Consider the following 19,934-nt stretch of genomic DNA (forward strand, 5'->3'; position numbering starts at 1 on the left):
GTGGGAGAAATACTATATATATATATATATATATATATATATACACACACATATATGTACACATACTTACATATATGAATTATAATCATTGACACATTAATGTTTACATGACTCTACTATTGCAGGTAGTAACAAATTTAACTTGCTGCCAGGTTGCTTAATCTATAATTATACATCATAATGAATTTGTTAGTTATATTTTTTGTTATCTGAATCTACAAAGTAACTTGTATCTGATGTTGTCAAATAAATAGTGTGGAGTAAATATTGTGTTATAAACCACCTATTACATGTTTATAAAGTGCTTATAAATGCTAAATAGGGGGATTAAAGTAAAGTGTTCAACCTTTATACATCAAGGAGTCAGCAAAGACAAAATGTTGGTGCTTAATTTTATTTTGAAAGGAAAAAAATATATATATAATTGGGATATAGAAAGCAGAGAGGAATGTCATGATAGGAACCAAAAAGCAACAAAAAAGGAATCTTATAAAGTACATTTACATTTGTACGCTTTTAAAAATCATTTTAAAATATGAAGTTTCAATAAATACTTCAATACATTTAGGCATGCGGATATATTTTTTTTACATTTCATTACAGTATTTAATTCATAAAAATGACTTTTTCATCTTAATTATTGCACTTACGTTGTGATGGGTTCGTCCTAAAACCAGTCACATGCATAAGGTCATAAAAGGTTAAAGGTCAAACTTGGGTCATGTTCAGGGTCAGAAGAAATCTACAAGTTTAACAAAAATGGTTTAAAAAAAAAAAAAAAAGCACAATGGTTCAAGAAAAGAAAGGGACAGAGCAGTGTGAGGAAGTTACCCGTCACTGAGCAAGTATCTGTTGCCAAGTTTTACCATTACACATGATCTGGAAGATGTTTAATATCATTAACAACCTCTGTGAATGAGCCACGATGTCTTACTGCATGCAAAATGTTCAGTCACGATGATTTGTGACACTTAGCAACAGTTTCTCTATTTGAATGGCAGCTGTAACTCCACAATTTCAGGAATAGTTTGACATTTTTTGGGAAATATGCTTGTTTGATTTCTTGCAGAGGGATAGATGAGAAGATCAACACCATTCTCATGTCTGTCCAGTAAATATGAAGCTACAACCAGCCGCTGGATAGCTGAACATAAAGACTGGGAACAACTTGCCTGGTTCTTTCTTTAGGTACCAAAATCAGCCCACCAGCACCTCTAGATCTCACAATAACACATCATATCTTCTTTATTTAGCCAATATGTAAAAACTGCAATTCAATGGTTTCAAGGGGGATTGTTTTAGACAAACTATGTCCCGCCAGTTGTTTTCTACAATGCTTGAACCTGCAGTAACTGAACACAAACTTCATACTATCACCTTTCAAGTATCAATGTAAGAAAACAGTTAGTTTCTCAGACATCCAACCTGATGAATGGACATCAAATATTCACTCCCTTTTAGCTCTGGTTTTGGTCTCTACCAACTTCTGAGGGAAACATCTGGCTGCTCAGCAACTAAATGCAGTTACCCAAACGTACATTTGCCAGACCAACCAGTTAGTCTTCATTCTCACAGTCTTCTTCTCCTGTCTAACTGAAACAACAACAAAAAAAAAAAAAAAAAAAAAAAAAAAAAAAAAAAAAAAAAAAAAAAACTACTTGAAAATACTTCAGATGAGGCATAAATCTTAATGGAAGGCAATGGGAGTTGCCTTTCACAAAAAGGTGCATAACTTCCATATGGATTCACATGCCAATTGGCAAAAAGTGGGATTACCTGGAAGCACATGGTCACAGTTATTGTGAATTTGAATTTGTTTTACTTTTGACAAAGCCAGGCTAGCCGTTTCCCCGTTTCCAGTCCAGTCTTTCCAGTCTGCTAGGCTAAGATATATTTATCTGCTGGCTGCTGCTTCATATTTCCTGCACAGACATAAGAGTAGCATCTAATCTCTCACCTAACTCTCAGGCAGGAAAGTGAATGAATAAATTCACTTAAGTCAAACTATCCCTTTTAAAATTAGCCATGGTACTCAGTGCATGACTTGTTAAATACAGAAACGTAAATGTGATTTTCAGTTAAAGACAGTTTGACAGGGTTTAACACTTAATAAAAAGACTGGTATAAAATCACACACACACACAACAAACTCAAACAACAACTCCAGTAAGTATATAAGCTTGTAAAACAAATGTTTGAAGGCAGTGGAAGGAGAGACAGAGACTCTCTGTCAGGTTAATAAAAATGACAGTAAAAATAAATATAATCATCACATATGATCCGAATGTTGAGAGCAGGAGGCTGCGTATGCTACCAGCAGAGGGCGATGAAGCCTCAGACTTCAGCTGAACTAATTCCCAAAGACAGGTTTAGTTCAACATGCAGCATAGAAAAGTTTGTGCATCATGCATTCAAACCAGAGATCCTCCACATGTGGACTTTGTTAAAGATTAAACATTGCCTCAGCATTTTTTAAAGACCCCATGAAACATCAGTTAATCTGGAGGTTATTTTCTCAAGTAATCGATTAATCGTTTAGTCTATAAAATAGTGAAAAATGCTAAGTGATGTCCTTACATGTCCAAAAAGACATAAAACAGAGAAAAGCATTAAATGGTCACGTTGGAGAAGCTACAACCAGAGAATAATTTGAGTTTTTACTTTAACAAATGACTTAAACGATTAATCGATTGTTTAAATAATTGCAGATTAATTATCCGCTGAATTGTTTCAGCTCTAATAATACTATTTTAAGAGAAGAGCCCCATAAAAAGGTTTTCATCATCTGTCTGACGCACTGCCATCTTTTTTAGTTACATTTTTTTGGTCATTTGTTAATGGGTCTTTAAGAGTTATTAAAGGATAATGTATCATAACGGAGGATGATCACAATGTAGGACATTATAATTCATTGGGGGGAATCTGCAGATATTATATATTATATATATTATATCCATCCATTTCTTTTCCATCTCAAAGAGTGACAGCACAATCAGTCCGTCACATGAAACGACCAAAGTTAGATTCAAGTAATCTTTTTTTTTTTTCAGTTGGTGCTCAATATATATGTATATATCATATAATATATTTTGTCAAAATACTGTCCCAGTTAAAATGGCATCCTTGGAGGAGGAAAAACACAGAACGCACAAGTCAACAGATAATATTTGTTATTAATAATGATCTGGAGAACGACAGCTGATTGTGTATTAAAATTTCCAGTGTTGGTATTTCCAAGTTTACTTTGTATTTCTGCCCCAGCTGTGCTGAGCTTCTAAAAGTCTGATCCTGTCTGGGCTGAAGGTAAACAGTTAGTTTGGATCAGATCCTAACATAAACTCTCTCACTAATGTACTGCAGCTCTATCAGATACAGCATGTTAAACTAGATCAGCAATTTTCAAGGTGACACAAATTCAGTATATATTAAATATCAATGGGTTTTGTCAGCCCTATTATTAAAATAATGCTTTAAGTTTTGGAATTACATTTCCTATTATGCTTTGGGGTAATCTCTCAAGAATCTGTAGGCGACAGAACAAGATTTCTGTTAGAAGTGTTCTGGTTTCCATTTGTAGTCCATTTGTGGTCTGAATAATACTGACCAATTACTTTTGATAACAGGTAAACAGTCCATGTGGAAAGGTGGAATGCACTGGTCGAAATGCAACCTCAGAACCCATCAGCTATTATCAGACAATGATTTAAGCCTAAATGACCACCACGTGGAAGAGGAAGTCTTTGCTCTGATATCTGCTGGCTACACTGGATCAGCCTGAAACATCGGCCCTCTTCAGCAGAGGCTTATCTTCGTCAGACCAATAGCCAATGGATTGTGCTTTGGTTGATGTACACAGGAAGTATAACGTAATGGAATCAGTGAGTTAGCTGTGAGCTACAACTTGAGCCCCATTTTGGCATACTGGCACCATTAAAAGTATGCCGAATTAGGTGATAGCAGTTCCTGTTTGCAGTGTACCCATGGATGTACAGACAACTATCACTGTTTTACTTTGTTACTGTAGGAACTTAAAGCTCTGCATTCAAAAGGAGTGTCTTTTTTCTATGAATTCTAAGCAGATTTGAGGATGTTTTTGAAGCAAGACATTAGAGATAATGACATCCTCGGGAAGTGTAAGTCCCACTAAATCTAAAAATATGTGCATCGTGTCCGTGTGTTCAGATTTGAATGAGTTATGACTCTGAGAAGAAGCGCAATTTTTGGTGCAAATCGTGGCAAAAGGGCGCTAAGAGTTTTAAAGCACATTCATAGCCTCCATGAGCTGCTGCTGCTTCAACTGCTGAAAACTACAATAACTAACTTCCTGCTTTTTTAAGAACAGATGATGGAGACTGACGCCGAGTTTGATATCCTTCCTCCAAAACCTCTTTTTTGTTAGAACATATTCTTACTTTATATGTAACTATTTCTATATGTAGCTATTTATCATTTTTAAATTAAAAATGCTAAAAACAGGCATGGGTGATTTGCTAAACACAAATTAGTGCCAGTTTTGGCACTCTTCCCACCAGGATGATAAAAATGATCCAGATTAGCAAATTAATTATGGGAAATATGCTAATTTGTCTTTTATGCTGAGCATTTGTGTGCTAAATACAAAGTTACAGCCAGTAGCTATATTCCCCCAAAAGGTCCTTTAAGGAAGTGGGAATTGTTCTATCACGTGTACACGTTTAGGCATTTTATGCACTGAAAGATACAGTACAGATGGTTGTCACATAGTTGAATGTAAAAGTGTACAGCACACGTATTCAGTCAAGTCTGAGTGCTTACTGTGTCGTTGTAAGTGAGAGAAACGTAAAAAACATAATACTCACTTCCTAAAACAAACCCATCACAGCAAGCTACAGTACAACTCTGACATGTAGACTAACATAATGAGAGGTTAGAGGTTGTATCCTCGCCAAGAATGCCACAGCAACGACATAAAAAAAGATTAGTGGTCCATCTTTACAAACAACACACAGAAGCATGAGTAAAAAAAAACCCATATACTTCTGAGCAGTTTTCTATTATAAAAAATCAAGGGTTTTTGTTCAAATTGCACCACGGTATCTCCAGGTGATTTAAGCCATTGCTTTGTCTTCATTTTGGCTCCAAACATCCATAAAAGATGGAATTTATAAACTTCCAATAAGCTTAGTTTTCCCAGTCAGTGCATGGAAGGCCTTCATCCTCCGACTCTGACTCTGGTGAAGCCTCCTTGATTCTCCGCAGGGCCTCGTGGATGCTACGGGTCAGAGCGTCGGCAGAGTGGGGGAAGCTCTTGGTGGGACGCTGCTGCTCCGGCCGGGTCCGTACCTTCTTCAGCCGGACGCCCTGCCGGATCTGAGCCAGGATGTTGTTGCTGTCGTCGTCTGGGTCGGGGCCCAGGACTCGTAGCTCGGCCTTCCTCAGGTGGAAACTGCCACGTTTGAGAGAGGCCAGCACCTCGTCCATGGGGGAACTCGCTGCAGAAACACACAGATGCCGCAGTTAGCCTCACATAGTTTCAACAGATAAAAAGCAATTTAATACCCGTTTGACAATCATAGCAGCCAAATCATGAAAGTATGAAGGAGAACCAGTGGAATTATTTATTATCACATCACATTTTGCAGTACTTCCATGCAACTTTTTAACAAAAATTTATACTCATAATTAATTTGATGCTAAAACTTGAAAAAAATGTATTTTACTCATTTAAATTTTTGCTGAAATCAACACTTGCACATTATGAGCTGATGAGCTTCCAAGCTACTTAAGCTAGCTTTTTTTTTAAAAGATATTTTTTTTAGGGCTTTTTTTGCCTTTAATCGATAGGATAGTTTATTCACGAGAGAGAGAGAGAGAGAGAGAGAGAGAGAGAGAGAGAGAGAGGGCGCCCCAGCGAGCAGTATATTCACAGTGTTTGGTGCAGGTCTAATGGTGTTTGACTTAAGTTCCACAAAAAAGACTCTACAGCCTCCTGCAGCGCAAAATCCACCAACACAACAGGCATACTTTCAGTTTATGTAGGTGATAATTTAAAGCAAGCAGGTCGCTTTGTGTCCGGTCCCTGCATCACCTTGTTGATATTCATCTTGCCATAATGAGCCGCTCCCTGTATATTGTCCTACTTATTACACTGCTATTTACTAAAGAAATAAGTCATTTAACCTAAAATATTAATTTAAAAAATGATTTTATTGATTTAAAAATTATTTTCTTGTTTCCAATAAGCGTCTGTGATGAGAAATGCGTCCATAGCAATGGTCAGTTATTCAGCCGTTCCAGGATGCAAATTCAACCAATCCCTGTGATTTCTGCATGATCATGCAATTTTGTCCAATCAACGCAACCTTTCCACAAATTTGACCAATCATCTCAGTTTCCAGTGAATCTGACCAATCATAGATCTCCCCCACATGACATTACCACACTCACGTCCTTGTTTCTGGTTGTGGAGAAGCAAACATGAGTGACACAAACATCTCACATTTACCAACAAACTGCTAAAGACCATGCAAGGAATTTCCCTGATGTTCTGAACGAACGCAGAGGTTAACAGTTTTGCACCACGAGCAACGTCTGGTTGAACACAAACGACAATCATCGACTAGCAAACACTGTTCTACCACAAAACACAACCAGAGAATGGCTGAGACGCACTGACAACAGAAAAAGACAAATCACAATGACAGAGGCTGTTGCATCCAGATCTGTTGCACGTGCTGAAAGAGTCAAGGTGAGTTGATTAAATATGCATGGTTAGTGGTAATATTTGTGTAGTATACATCACAAACTCAGAACACTGCACTTTTATTCTCACTGGGACAAGTTGCCTTTGATTTTTAATGAATTATACAAAACAAAAAAAGGAAGAAATTGAGACAATTTTTGAAATTTTCACATGCTTCTGCAATTTAATTGCAAAAAAAATGCCAATAAGCATCACAATATGCATCAGTTTTTGTAGAAAATAGCTTGTCAAGCTATGGAAGTGCAATAAACACCAAAGGTCAGGAAGGTATTTGACAAATAGTAACTGACTTCCAGATCTGCTGCCATACTTCTGATGCCAAACTGTGTTAAACTTTGGACAGTGGATGTATAAAAGGTACTATTCAAATAAAAGTTATTCATATTATGTTATTACATCTATATATTGCAGTTCTCATTATTAGAGGCGGGGTCGGCTATTCCGCACTGGAAATCATGAAATCAGTTGAAACAAAGGCAGATTATCCCATGGCTTCTATATTAAAATATGAGTTTGTTTGGCTGCACTGTAAACAGATACACCAGCTGCTCCCCTGTTGTATCTGTAACAAAGTAGCTGCTCAACAACTGTTTGCTGCTAAGACTTCTGGGAACTGTCATATTAACCGCACTTATTACTACTATGTATAACCACAGGTGGCGCAAAATAAACCAGGACTGAAATCTAAAGGATTATAACTGAACCAAAGACTTTTCAGTTAAGTTACTATAAAGTGAAAAATGTGAGTTTCCTCCTCACCTCTCCTCCATTGCGACGAGTCCAGTGAGGCTGTTTTCTTCAGCTTCTTCCTCGCCGTCTGTAGCTGACTGCTGTCAAAGAATCGAGGGGAAAATGGAGCCAGGGGTAGAGAGGAAGATTCTGACTCGCACTTATGATGCTGCACTGGGCTGGGGTTATGTCCCCTCCCCTCACCCTGCTGCTGGTCCTCTGAGGGAGGAAGTGGTGGAGGAGGCGGGGGAGGTGGAGGAGGAGGAGGAGGGGGAGGAGGACCCAGTGAAAGAATAGATGGGGAGGCCGAGAGGGGAGGCAGTGAGAGGAATGGAGATGAAGAGTCAAGAGTTTCAAGTTCAACTGTAGGTAAAGAGACACTGTCGCAGCCGCAGACGTCGGGTGGTGGAGGAGCAGAGAGTTCTGGGAGATCTAAGATGCAGTCGGTCTGTACGCTGGCTGAATGAGTGCTGGGCTGCTGTCCGGCTCTTCTCCGACTGTGAGGCTGACTCAGACGCAGCCGGCTGGACTTCACAGTCACCTGGCCTGGATAACGCTGATACGGAGAGTCAATAAAAAGAGGTCAGACACAAGGATCACATTTTAAAGGTCCTCTTCAGAAGGAGTTGATCATTAGTGGATTTCTAAGTGCTCACCTGTTTGAGGCTGCGGAGTCGGTCCAGAGTTCGCTGCCTCTCCTGTCTCACTCTTGAGTTGCTCTTGGCTTCATCTTCCTCGGCTTCACCTCCCTTTACAGGAAACAACAGAGTAGCTCTGATGTAGTAACAAGTTCATTTAGGATGATGCGAAAGCTGTCAATTACACTCAGACTAAATAACTGGACCCCAACTGCCTAAAAAGCAGAGTCTGCTCAGGCCAACCTGAATTCCTGGAGAGAATTTCAATGGAAGAAATAACAGATTTTTCAGAACACCACAAACTGTGACAAAGATGAATCCAAACCATTCAGGTAGCTGTAGGAGGGATGATGAGAGAGCATGGCTACCCTTGTGAAAATATTTTGGCAATGCCCACTGTTAGATAACTTTTGGAAATCAATATTTACCACTGTGTAGGAAAAAGATGTATGCCTCACAAATATTACAAACAGCTGTAATGAAAGCAATTACAATAACATAGCTTAAAAAAGATCTCCCCACCTATGCTACCTATATCTTTAAAGTGAGACAAAATACACAGGAAATTTTATTTTCTACTTCTTCATAAGCCGAAGACTGTGATAAGTATTTGAGTCTTACCTGTTGCAGTGTCTGCAGGGAATCAGCATGGCTACCTTGTCGCTGTTGTAACTTCTGGTTGTGATTGACAATACAGATTTCCTATTCAAGAAAAAAGCACATGAATGATGCACTAAACTAATCTGTGCAGCTGTTACATAAGACTTACCAGAGTCTTCAAAGCAGTGGTGAAATATAGTTAAGTTCATTTACTCAAGTACTGTGCTTTAGTAAAAATTCAAGGTATCTGTACATTAGGCGTATTTTCAAAGCGTGGTCTTAGTAATTTTTACTTAAGTAAAGGATCTGAATACTTCTTCCAGCACTGCTTAAAAAGGCCAGCAGCCTCAACAACTACCAGCATCTCACCGCCTAATGAATCATCAGTGCTTACCTTCTTGTTTTTGAGGTAGACTTTCTTGGCAGTGATGCGGCCTCTGCGGGCTTCGAGCTGCCGTGTCCTCTGCTGTAGGACACTGAGTACTTCATCTCTGAGGGGGGACGGCGGGGTTGCAGGATCTTCTTCACCCTTCATGGCATCGGGGCTCTCAAAAGCATCGTAGTACACCACCTCATCCTGTCGCTCTGGTACAACATCAGAACAGATTCATCAAAATGCAGTTTATCAGTGCAGCTTGGACAGGTTCTTGGTTTATATAGCTGGTATAAAGCATCTTCACTTGTGGTGAGCTGTCATGTCTTCCATCTTAATTATACAGTCTATGTGTTGTGTGTTGTTACTTCTCTGCCCATATAGTACTGCAATATCAACATACAGTATCTGCAGTAACCACAAGTCTGTCACACTAAACGATGCAAAAACAGATGTTCACCTGTCATTTGCCTGCGTAGACTCTGCAGCTGTGCAGTCAGCAGCAGCTCTTCACAACGCAGCACCTCTGCCTGTATATCATACAGCTGTAGCTGCAACTCATAGTAGAGCGCCTCCAATTGGTCCAGACGCAGCATGGCATCCTCCCCACCTTGCAGACTCTGCATCTGGAAGCAACAGCACAACACACAATTGCATTACTCTCCTACTACAGACCAGAGGGCATGTGGCACAGGCTGGGTGATTCTGCAGTGCTTCCTGTCTGTGCATGTGTTTTTAACTGAAGTGGAAACTGAACCTGAGGCAGTGCTCCTGCTCTCTTTCTCCAAGTGCTGAGCCAACATACACCAGGTACTTTTTATGTATTTACATATGTACAGAAAGTGACCCCTACAGTCATTCCCAATGAGTCACTTCCACTGTTGAACACCAGGATGTTATTCACTCCATTGCAGGATGTCTGAGCCATGAGGTCATTTTACTAACACAGCCATTATCTTGCCTTTTTTCCTCTCTCTCAACGAGTCTTTGTCCAAGTGTTTGTGGTCCTCACTCATGTTATTGTCAGTCAAGTACATTTACTCAAGCATGGTGAAATTTTAAGGTATTTATACTTAAATATTTCCATTTTATGATACTGTATTTCACTACATTTTGGAAGCCAATATTGTATCTTTTTTACTCCTCTACATTTATTTGTCAAAATTGTTTACTTAGCAATAGTTACTCTACATACTCAGATTATTGTCACAAAACAAAAGTCAACTAATAAATTATGTAGAATTATAAATTAAGCTGTACGACAGTTAAAATGAGCTCTGCCTTTACCAGCTGCATCATGAAAATGATGAATACATTAATGTATCATACTTATAATCCAGTAATATAATACAGATATGATTCTGACATGAACCACTCTGTAGGATGTGTACTTTTACTTTTAGTACTTGAGGTATATTGTGATGTCAGTACTTATGCACACTTATTTTCACTGCTAGAAAAATGGTCTTTTCATAAAACTGGACTGTCTATGCAGTAGAAAGATGCAATTACTTTAGATACTGGTGCTACATGACCAGAGAAAAGACAGAAAAAGGGCTTTGGCATTTGCTTTTGCTCAAAGGGTAGAAAAACCTACAACTGCCAAAATGCACTGCACTACACGAGACCAATAAATGCTCCCACTGGTAGGTGAGGTAATGCGAGCTCATCTGTTTTCACACAGAAAGCAATATGGCAGCTGGCTGGGAACAAACTGTCTCAAATTACAGGCAAACAGTGCACTAAAATATGTTTCTGAAAACATTTTAGGCGAGAAATAGGCAAAGCAGTAATAGAATCTTGATTTGTTTTTGATCAGCACTTCCCAGTTTTATCATTTGGTCTGAGTCCTCTCTATACACCTTCTGTCCATGGTGGAAGGCATACAAAAATAAGTAAGTAAAATCTGTCTGAGAGCCAGCAAAACGCGCCATCCATCAGATTTTCGCAAGCAAATGACCAGGGAGATTTGGGCACTGGTGAGATGGAGCTCATTTACACATACTAAACATATTGTTATGATACAAAGCTGGTCAAACATCAGCAAAGTATCCCTTTAAGCAAGACTCTAAAAGGGCTGTGGCATTTACTTTTGTGCAAAAGGTAGAAAACCTACAACTGCCAGAATGCACTGCGCTGCTCCACACCAATGAACACTCCCACTGATCGCTGACGTAATGTGAGCTTGTCCGTTTCGACACAGAAAGCAATATAGCAGCTGACTTGTAACATAAACTCTCAAATTAAAGTTAAATGGTGCACTAAAATATGTTAGTGAAAACTTCTGAGGTGAGAAATAGGCAACACAGTAAAAGAATATTGCCATAGATTTGATCAGTGCTGCGTAATTTACCATCTGAGCTCAATGACCGTATGGCTCCAGCTTCTCATAAAAAAATTCTGTCAATCCGCTTCTGTACTCTTTGTGTCCGTAATGGTAGGCAAACTAAAATGCGAAAGTACAATCTGTAGTTCGAGCAACAGCCCTAGAGCCAGCAAAAATTCTGACCGGATTATTTGAGCTGAGAGATGAGCAGGAAGATCTGGGCGCTGGTAAAATAGAGGGAACTTTACCACAGGTCATTCACACATTACTACCCAAATTGTTAAAATAAATAGCTGGTTAAAAATAGGCAAAGTATCCCTTTAAGTAAAACTGGTTATTGTGGCTTCTGACAAACTCACCTATCATCACAAGTTTTTTGAGAACAAACTCAAATAAACTTAAAAATCTGGCACACACAACTTGGTCTACATCAGAGCTAAACTGTCTCACAAGTAGCATCAGTGTGTGTCATGGTGTACTTTACCTCCTCCTTCAAGCCATGTTTCCTCTGTTCCAGGCAGATTTCCTTGGCTCTCATCAGCTGCAGAGTTTCTTTGGAAACAGCATACTGCAACCGCTCCATGCGTTCCACCGCTGCTGCCCACGCTGACTTGCCAAACTTCCTCTGGTCGGCACGCATCCGCTCATACAAAGCTGCAACACATATTATATGACTGTCAGAAATGGACCATTAATCATGAAGTTCATGGATATACAATATGTGGCAACTATTTTAATAATTGACAATCATTTTGAGTATTTTTTATAGTTCATCTGGAGGGAGGAGGGACTTGCAGATATCACTTTGGTATGTGAGAGGTTGCAGATCTGAGATGGAGAATGTTGGTTTTAAATAAACTCTACGTGGAGTATTAACTGCACTTTGTTATAGAGTAAACATACAACGCAAAAGATTCAAAGGTCACAGCAAAGACAAATACCCCTCACAGTTTTATAAATACAGGAAATGCCTCCTTTGACATGTTTACCTTTCTGTGCCCTAGTCGTGGTTTCAAAGAACTTGACAGTCAGGTCCTGTATAGAGAGCACAGCAGCGTGGGCCTTCTTCTGCCACTCCTCATCCTCTTTCCTCAGGCTCTCCACTCGACGAGGACCCAGGCGCTCCGTCTCTAGTGAGATCTGACAGGGGTCAAAGCAGGTCGTTAGAACAGATCGAACACACAATATTTGCATCAGCACAGATAACTGAGTTCAGTCAGTACATATCACGGGTTTCAAAGTCTGACACTTTGACCCCCACCACATTACTACATATAATATGTGTATGGTGCAATGTGATGAGTTTGTATTTTTAGTTCAGGTCACTCCTTTTATTATTCTTTTCTTTGTCTTACTTCTATTTAGTAGATAATCATTACCTGTGTTTGGGGGATGTAAACAGGAAGTGTAATGTTGCCATGAGTTCAGTGAGTTTGCCGGACTTTTTTTAGCCTGGCACCATTAAAAGTATTACAAATTAACTATTAGCAGCTCCTGTCTGCAATGTATGCATGGATGTACAGACAACTATCATTGTATTACTTTTAATCTAAATAAAATTTAAAACATGATGATTCTCAGGCAGGTTCTGGAGTTGAAAGGAGCATATTTTTTCTGTGACTTCTAAGCAGATTGATAGACGTTAATTCATCGTGGACATTGAAATTATATCTTTGGAAAGTCATACTAGTTATAAAAATATGTGGAGTATGTCTGTGTGTTCAGATTTGACTGAGTTATGACTCCACAAAGGACTACGATTATGACACAAGTTGTAGGAATCTTGGGTTTAAATTGGCAGGCCAGACTATAATAACTAACTTACTGTTTTTAGAACGCTGATGCACAAAGATCTTTGCCTCATCTCTCTCCCTCTGTGACCCCCTTCAACTCTCCCCTGAAAACCCTGGCACCGCAGTTCATCACACTGCTCTGTAATACCAGCAAGTTACAGCAGATGGTGGTAACAGTGACCAAGGCATGCCTGCGCATGTTTGTGTTTAGAGTGACACTAACCCAGTGTCCTACTGGGCTGCTGGAACAATAAATAAAGACAAGAATCCTGAGCACAAAACAAGAAATGTCTGAATACACCCTGAAAGGAGTTTATATTACGTGGCACAACACTGCATGTAAACCAGAGCTCATGTTTCACAGTTCACCAGCTCGTGTCAGGCCATGTGAAAAAGAGTGAGAAATGGGGAAAAGGCAGTGCCACGTGGAGTCCTGTCCTGGGTGTTGACTGTGAACTGAATCCCCCCCTCCCTCCTCCAAGAGAAGACCACATGGAACAAAATGTACACAGACACATTGACTCCCTGTGAGGCCCCATGCACATATATAGTCATATATTAATATCTCAATGTAAAACAGATGTGTGTAGGTGCTCAGAAACAAACACCAACAAACCTCAAAGACCTTGATTTATGTAAGCCAGCATACTCAGTGCTTTGTATTGTAGTGTGTGTGTGTGTGTGTGTGTCTGCACGTGAGGCACAAGAACAGGGAGTGGTTTGGGGGTGAAACCGGGAGCGAATGGGGGAGGAGAGATTACGTCAGAGACCAGAAAGAAAAGAAAAATCACTAAGGGGAATGAGTGAAGTTAAAAAGAGAAAGAAAATCTTAACTCAGATTTTTAGCAGTGATCTCATTGTTCAGGTATCCTTTAACAGAAAGGATACAGTACCACAGCAGCAACATGTGAACACAATTGAAGAGGAAAGCAGCCTCCAACGTTTAACACCCACAGAGCACCAAAAGGCAAAGAAATTTGCCCTCAGCAGATCAGTCAGACCTGGTGACATGTCACCAGGTCTGACTGATTTGCCCTCAGCAGATCTGTCAGACCTGGTGACATGTCACACCGCCAAAGTCATGTGCTGTTTACATTGTGTGCCTGTCGTTGTTAAACCAAAGCAAAACATCTCCATATCAAGTTGGCCCTTGACTGTCAGTCTGTTGGACTGGTTTCATGCAAAGAAGAGAGCATCCATACAACTGGCAAAATGAATCTTTGTGTCTGTGCTTTTTTTTTTTCCTAGTTAAGGATAAGAAGCTTATTGAAACATAACACGGTACATTAGAATTAAAGGTCCAGTGTGTAGGATTTATGGAGACATATTGGCAGAAATGGAATATCATATAATAAATGTTTTCTTTAGTGTATAATCACCTGGAAATAAGAGCTGTCATGTTTTTGTTACCTTAGAAGCTTAGAGCTGTTTATATCTACAAAGGGAGCAGAACCTCATCTGCAGAGAACACCACACCACCATGTTACCACAGTTACCCAGAACAGGCAAACCAAACACTGGCTCTAGGTAAGTAGTAGGCCTATTTGCATTTTCTTGTCGGCCACCATAGTTTTCAGCCCCTCCGCGACAAGCAGTGTTTAAATCACAGAGTCCCTTTGTTTATGGAGACAAGAACACCTTAGATAATAATTCAGCTCACAGTAAAAACCTCACGTCTGGATCAGAATTAAGATGAGCACACATTAGAAAATGGTGGGATAGCAACCTATCTGCAATGTGCGAAATAAAGAAACACTCATTTGTCATGTGAAACTGCTTTATTCAGTGTTTTGACCGGTTCTAATCACCTGGTTCGTTTGTTTTGGAGAGGAAGAGACCTCAATGAAGGAATTCTAACCAGAGAAAGTTTCAGCTGATTGCAATCTACAATCATCAATGCTGGGCACCACTAAATCCAAGTAAATCTTACACACTGGGCCTTAAAGGATTTCTTAGCTACCTTAAATTAAGTCCCTGTCAGACCTCAATTTAACATGTCTGTCTCATATCTGAATAAGCACCCCTGGTCACTTTTACATAAACAACACAAGTCTGAACTGAATGCTGTTAGGTTAAAGTAAAGGCTGCAGCAGCACATGATGATACACACAGAGTAGGGAGAGAGATTCTCTCTGCTGCCAGGATTTTGACTTGGGGTTAGAAAACCTGTCCACATCTCACAGATGCTGGCTTCCTTATACTGGCTACCTGATGCTTTTAGAATAGATTTTAAGGTATTATTGATTACTTACAAAGCCCTGAGAAGCCTTGCTCCAAGTATCTGATCTGTTATTGCCTTATGTACATTATCACAATGTGAGATCCTCGGATGTGTCGCTGCTTGTTGTTCCAAGGTCCAGATTAATTGACAGAAGGGATATAGATAGAGCTTCTAGACTTAGGAATGACCTGCCTGAGGAGATCAGGGCTGCAAACTCTGTCTCATCTTTAAAATCACTTTTAAAAACCCACTTTTTTGTGATTGGTTGTCAGTGATTTCACTTACATTTTCTGACATTTTAGTTTATCTTACTACTTTTTGGCTCTTAATTTGTTTCAATCTCTTTCTGTTTTAAATGTGTTCTGTTTTTATCGTAAAGCACTTTGTAACTATGCTACGAAAGACAGAGTTTATTATTATTATTATTATTATTTTATTATTTATTTCACATTTTGTTCTACCTCATACATGAATTTATCATCTCAATAATTGGCTGTTCTAATGAAATGAGGGAATCCATCTCCCCATATATCTTCTCACAAACAGGGGTATGCATGTTTTAAAGAGTCCTTCTGCAATTCAGCACTGCACTCCTGCAACACCATGACTGACAACAAGAAATCAAAAGTGATGCAGCTGAACCAGAGATATCATCTTTTTTTAGTTTGTGTATTCTTCTGCTTTGCCAATACCAAAAAAAAAAAAATTGCAGAATAAGAAGGGAAAAAAAGATCTGTTGTGCGAAAGAGTAAGCACATTTAACATAAACCTGTAAAGCTGCTCTGCAACAGTACATTTAGGCTGGGTGATTCCAAACATCATGCCAACACCAGACTGAAGAAAAAGACAGGTTGATATTTCCCTTTCACCTGTCACATACTGCTATCACTCAGTTGAGTTCCTCTTCTAATCCCTGCCTCATGAGTGACACACAATGTGTGAGCACCATTCATTCATCACGACTCATAATCACACAGGGTGAGACAGAGTGTGAGGAGAGATGAGGTCATTAAGAGTACTTCTATACGCCTAACTGTTCATTTGGAGGCAAATATACTTACAATTTTTCCAAATTGTAATCACATGGTAGCTTTGGGGCACATCAGAGTGTTGTAACCTAAAATCCTTACTCTTTCTTAATGTAAGGATGTCTGACTTGTTTGTTTCAACTCTTCCTGTGCACAACTAAAACCAGGCAGGAAGGAGGGGGTGAAGATGCGACTGTGAGTGATTTCCCTTTAACACCTCTGGTCAACAGCTACTGGTGACAAAACACAGATGTGTCAAACTCCCTGAAAATAGAAGTGACGCCAGTTCCCGTGGTAAAGGGCTGGGATTACAGCATGATGATGACATGGTGGTACCTTATCTCATTTGGTTAAAATAGTGTTAGATAGTAGGCAGGTGTTTATCTGTGGGGGAGGGATGGATATAACATGTGGAGAGCTCCACATTTGAAAGGGTTAGGATAACGCCACCAGGTTTTTAAATATACTCTCTCATGAAAAGTCCACAACAAACAATGGTGTGTTTGTCCAAAGCCTGAAATGTGCCATGGAGCTCCATTGGCTATTCACAAACTATTAAAGGAATACTTCACCCATAAAATAATAATTTACATGTCAATTACTCACCCAGAGTTATGTTAAATTAATTAAGAAATTTTGGTTTCCTTGCATACCTCCACAGTGAACAAAGAATCCAAAAAACGCAAACATTGATGAATTGAAGTCATAGGGGTCCATGTTTACCAACAGCAAAACTACATCAAAACATAGATTTACAAATTCTCACACAACTCGTGCAGTATAATCCAAGTCTCATTTATCCAGTCATATGCTCAGTACTTCCTAAACACAAACAATTTTTCTGAAACTGTAATATATTTAAAAGACTTTCAAATAAACAGTTTCATGCATGTACGAGTAGTAGTAGTAGCCTGTGCTGTGTTTTCAATATAACGGTTTTAGCAAAATGCATGTGTTAGGAAGACAAAATGATGTTAAACTTACTTTCCCTTATCCAAAAAATTTAAAGTAACCTACAAAACTGGTCAAGATTGGGTCTCTCATTGATAGGAAGGATAAATATATTAAAGATGATTAGAATACCCCAGATTAACTACATAACATACATGTTACCTCTGGAGTTTCCCCCTTCTCTCCTTGCTAGATTTAACAGAGCCATGACTAACTTCCTGTGGGTGGGTAAAAAGCCCTCTTTCAAAAAAAAGAAATTACATACATCCGTGGAGGAGGGTGGTCTGGGATGCTTAAGAATAGATTGGTACCATAATGCCCTCTCAGTCAGTTATCAAACTTAAAATTCGTCAGAGACCTGTGCTCCTGCTTGAGTTGCAATCAAAAAGAAGCTGGTGGAGCCCTTTTTGATGAAAGCTTTCCTTATTCAGTCAGGAGGTGATAAACCTTATAGAAACACTGTGTTGACATTTGCTAAAGCCAGCTGGAGAAGAGCTCATCAGATATGTAACATGAATCACTATTATACCAGAGGATCATCAATTTGGTATAATAAGTCACTGAGAAATAGTAACAAATCTATCATGTGGGAAAATTGGGTGAGAGCAGGCGTAATGTTAATGGAAGATCTATATGATGGAAAACACCTTCTCTTCTTTGAACAGCTGGTGTCTAAATTGAATGTACCCAGGAAGGTTTGTGGGAAGTTTAACCAAATAAGGAGTTGTATAACAACAGCAGATAGAAAGAGAAATATTGCCCGTTACTTGCATTCAGGAGTTATGGTGAAAAAAATGGAAGCATAGGAGGGGGGACATCCTGGTTTTATGACGAGCTTAGAAAACATCAGCCCCCAAACTATGAGGGTGTTAAGCGTACATGGATCTTGGAATATCTATCAACGGGGAAGCTTGGACAAAAGCAGTACAGTCGTGGTACTGGTAGCCCTAGGCATGCAGACACGAATAATATCATTAGGAATTATTGGACTCCATCGAAAATGCCAAGGCTGGGGCTTAGGGAGGATGATAGCTTTTGGAGATGCAAAGACAGGGCCACGTTGGTACACATGCTTTATGAATGTGAAATGGTGCATGACTTCTGGTCAGCTATTGTCAGATGTATTAAAAATAAACTCGAAACAGACCTCATTGAGGGTCCAGCATTATGTACACTGGGCATCTTAACCAATGGAGACTAACCTGTCCTCAGAGGTATGTTCCTGGGTGAAACTAGCCTTCATCACAGGGAACAGGATGGTGTTGAGACATCGGAAGTCAAAAGAGAAAATCAGCCTAAAAAGAATGGAGTGATGATTTGGCGAGGATAGCTTCTTCTGAACAGCTTATTCACTAAGTTAATAACAGTGTAAAGATTTTTCAGAAATATTTAGGGTTCCTATTTGGAAATGATCAGTAAAGATGATCAACATGTCAATTGATACCTCTGGGTCCTATCCTTGCTCTGTGTGCATTATATAATTGTTTATGCTAAATGGATGAACATAAGACGCAATATGATGTGGTATAAATGTCACGTGACAGCCTGTGTTACACACTGCCAAGAAGAACTTGCACGTCCTTTTTTTCCTTTAGTTTTAAATGTTGTTTGTACATTTGTAATGTACTGTTTGTTCAAATGCTGAAAAAGAGATAAAAAGTTTAATCATAAAATGTGTGAGAGTTTGTAAATGTATATTTTGCTATAGTTTTGCTGTTGGTAAACGTGGACCCCTATGACTTCAATTCATCAAGAATGTTTGCCTTTTTTGGATTCTTTGTTCAACATCATGAGGCATATGAGAAACAAAGTTTTCCTTCCAAATTCAACATAACATGCGAAAAGTAACTGACGTACAAATGATCATTTTGTGGGTGAAGTCCTTTAAAACACATCAATGAGCCACACTGTCACACTGAGTGACATGTTCTTTCTTACCATGAACACATACACTGCAGTTTAATTTAACTCAGTCCTACAAACATTGTCCTACTGTCACAAATACTCACAAAAGCACCAAATCTGGATTAATCCGCTGCTGAAAATATTCCCCAACAAATGTACTATTCCCTCATGTTTGAGTAACACTTGTTAAAAGCCACATTGCCCAGCTGTTTTAAGGAACTTCTTAGCCTTTTAAAAAACACAGAAAAACACATCAGCCTTATCCTTTCAGACACAAGACCTCTTGAAGAGATAGGTTATCATCAGGGAGTTATGGGAAACATCTGGATCTGTCATTCCTTCACCCCTCATTCACGAACTCTGATCAAGGCCCCTTTTATTTAGATTCACATCTAAAAATGTCTGGATTGAGTGTAGTTTATTTGCTATAAATACACATTAAAACACACACACACACACACACACACACACACACTGAGTTCACATTTGTCAGCAGATTGAACTTTTTGATTGATTTAAAGCTGAGACAATAAATCGATTATTAATAATTAACTAACTGACAAAAAAATGGATCTGCAATTAGACGATTTACTGCTTTTCTGTTTTACATCACTGTAATCTGAATATA

At 39.1% G+C, this 19,934-nt stretch overlaps 1 protein-coding gene across 1 annotated transcript in view; it reads right to left on the bottom strand.

Moving 5' to 3' along the window:
- Positions 1 to 379: 379 nt before the first annotated feature.
- The window catches only part of jmy (junction mediating and regulatory protein, p53 cofactor), a 41,486-nt gene continuing 21,931 nt past the window's right edge, over positions 380 to 19,934 (bottom strand). Inside the window, exons 3-10 of the mRNA XM_050052352.1 lie at positions 12,398 to 12,548; positions 11,893 to 12,062; positions 9,543 to 9,708; positions 9,104 to 9,294; positions 8,731 to 8,811; positions 8,128 to 8,220; positions 7,502 to 8,027; positions 380 to 5,471 (exon numbers count right to left, since the gene is read on the bottom strand). Coding sequence (XP_049908309.1) covers positions 5,161 to 5,471; positions 7,502 to 8,027; positions 8,128 to 8,220; positions 8,731 to 8,811; positions 9,104 to 9,294; positions 9,543 to 9,708; positions 11,893 to 12,062; positions 12,398 to 12,548 — 1,689 coding nt within the window. The 3' untranslated portion in view covers positions 380 to 5,160. The remainder of the gene's footprint in view (positions 5,472 to 7,501; positions 8,028 to 8,127; positions 8,221 to 8,730; positions 8,812 to 9,103; positions 9,295 to 9,542; positions 9,709 to 11,892; positions 12,063 to 12,397; positions 12,549 to 19,934) is intronic.

The sequence above is a fragment of the Epinephelus moara genome, chromosome 9, assembly GCF_006386435.1.
Source record: "Epinephelus moara isolate mb chromosome 9, YSFRI_EMoa_1.0, whole genome shotgun sequence".
Lineage (NCBI taxonomy): Eukaryota > Metazoa > Chordata > Actinopteri > Perciformes > Serranidae > Epinephelus > Epinephelus moara.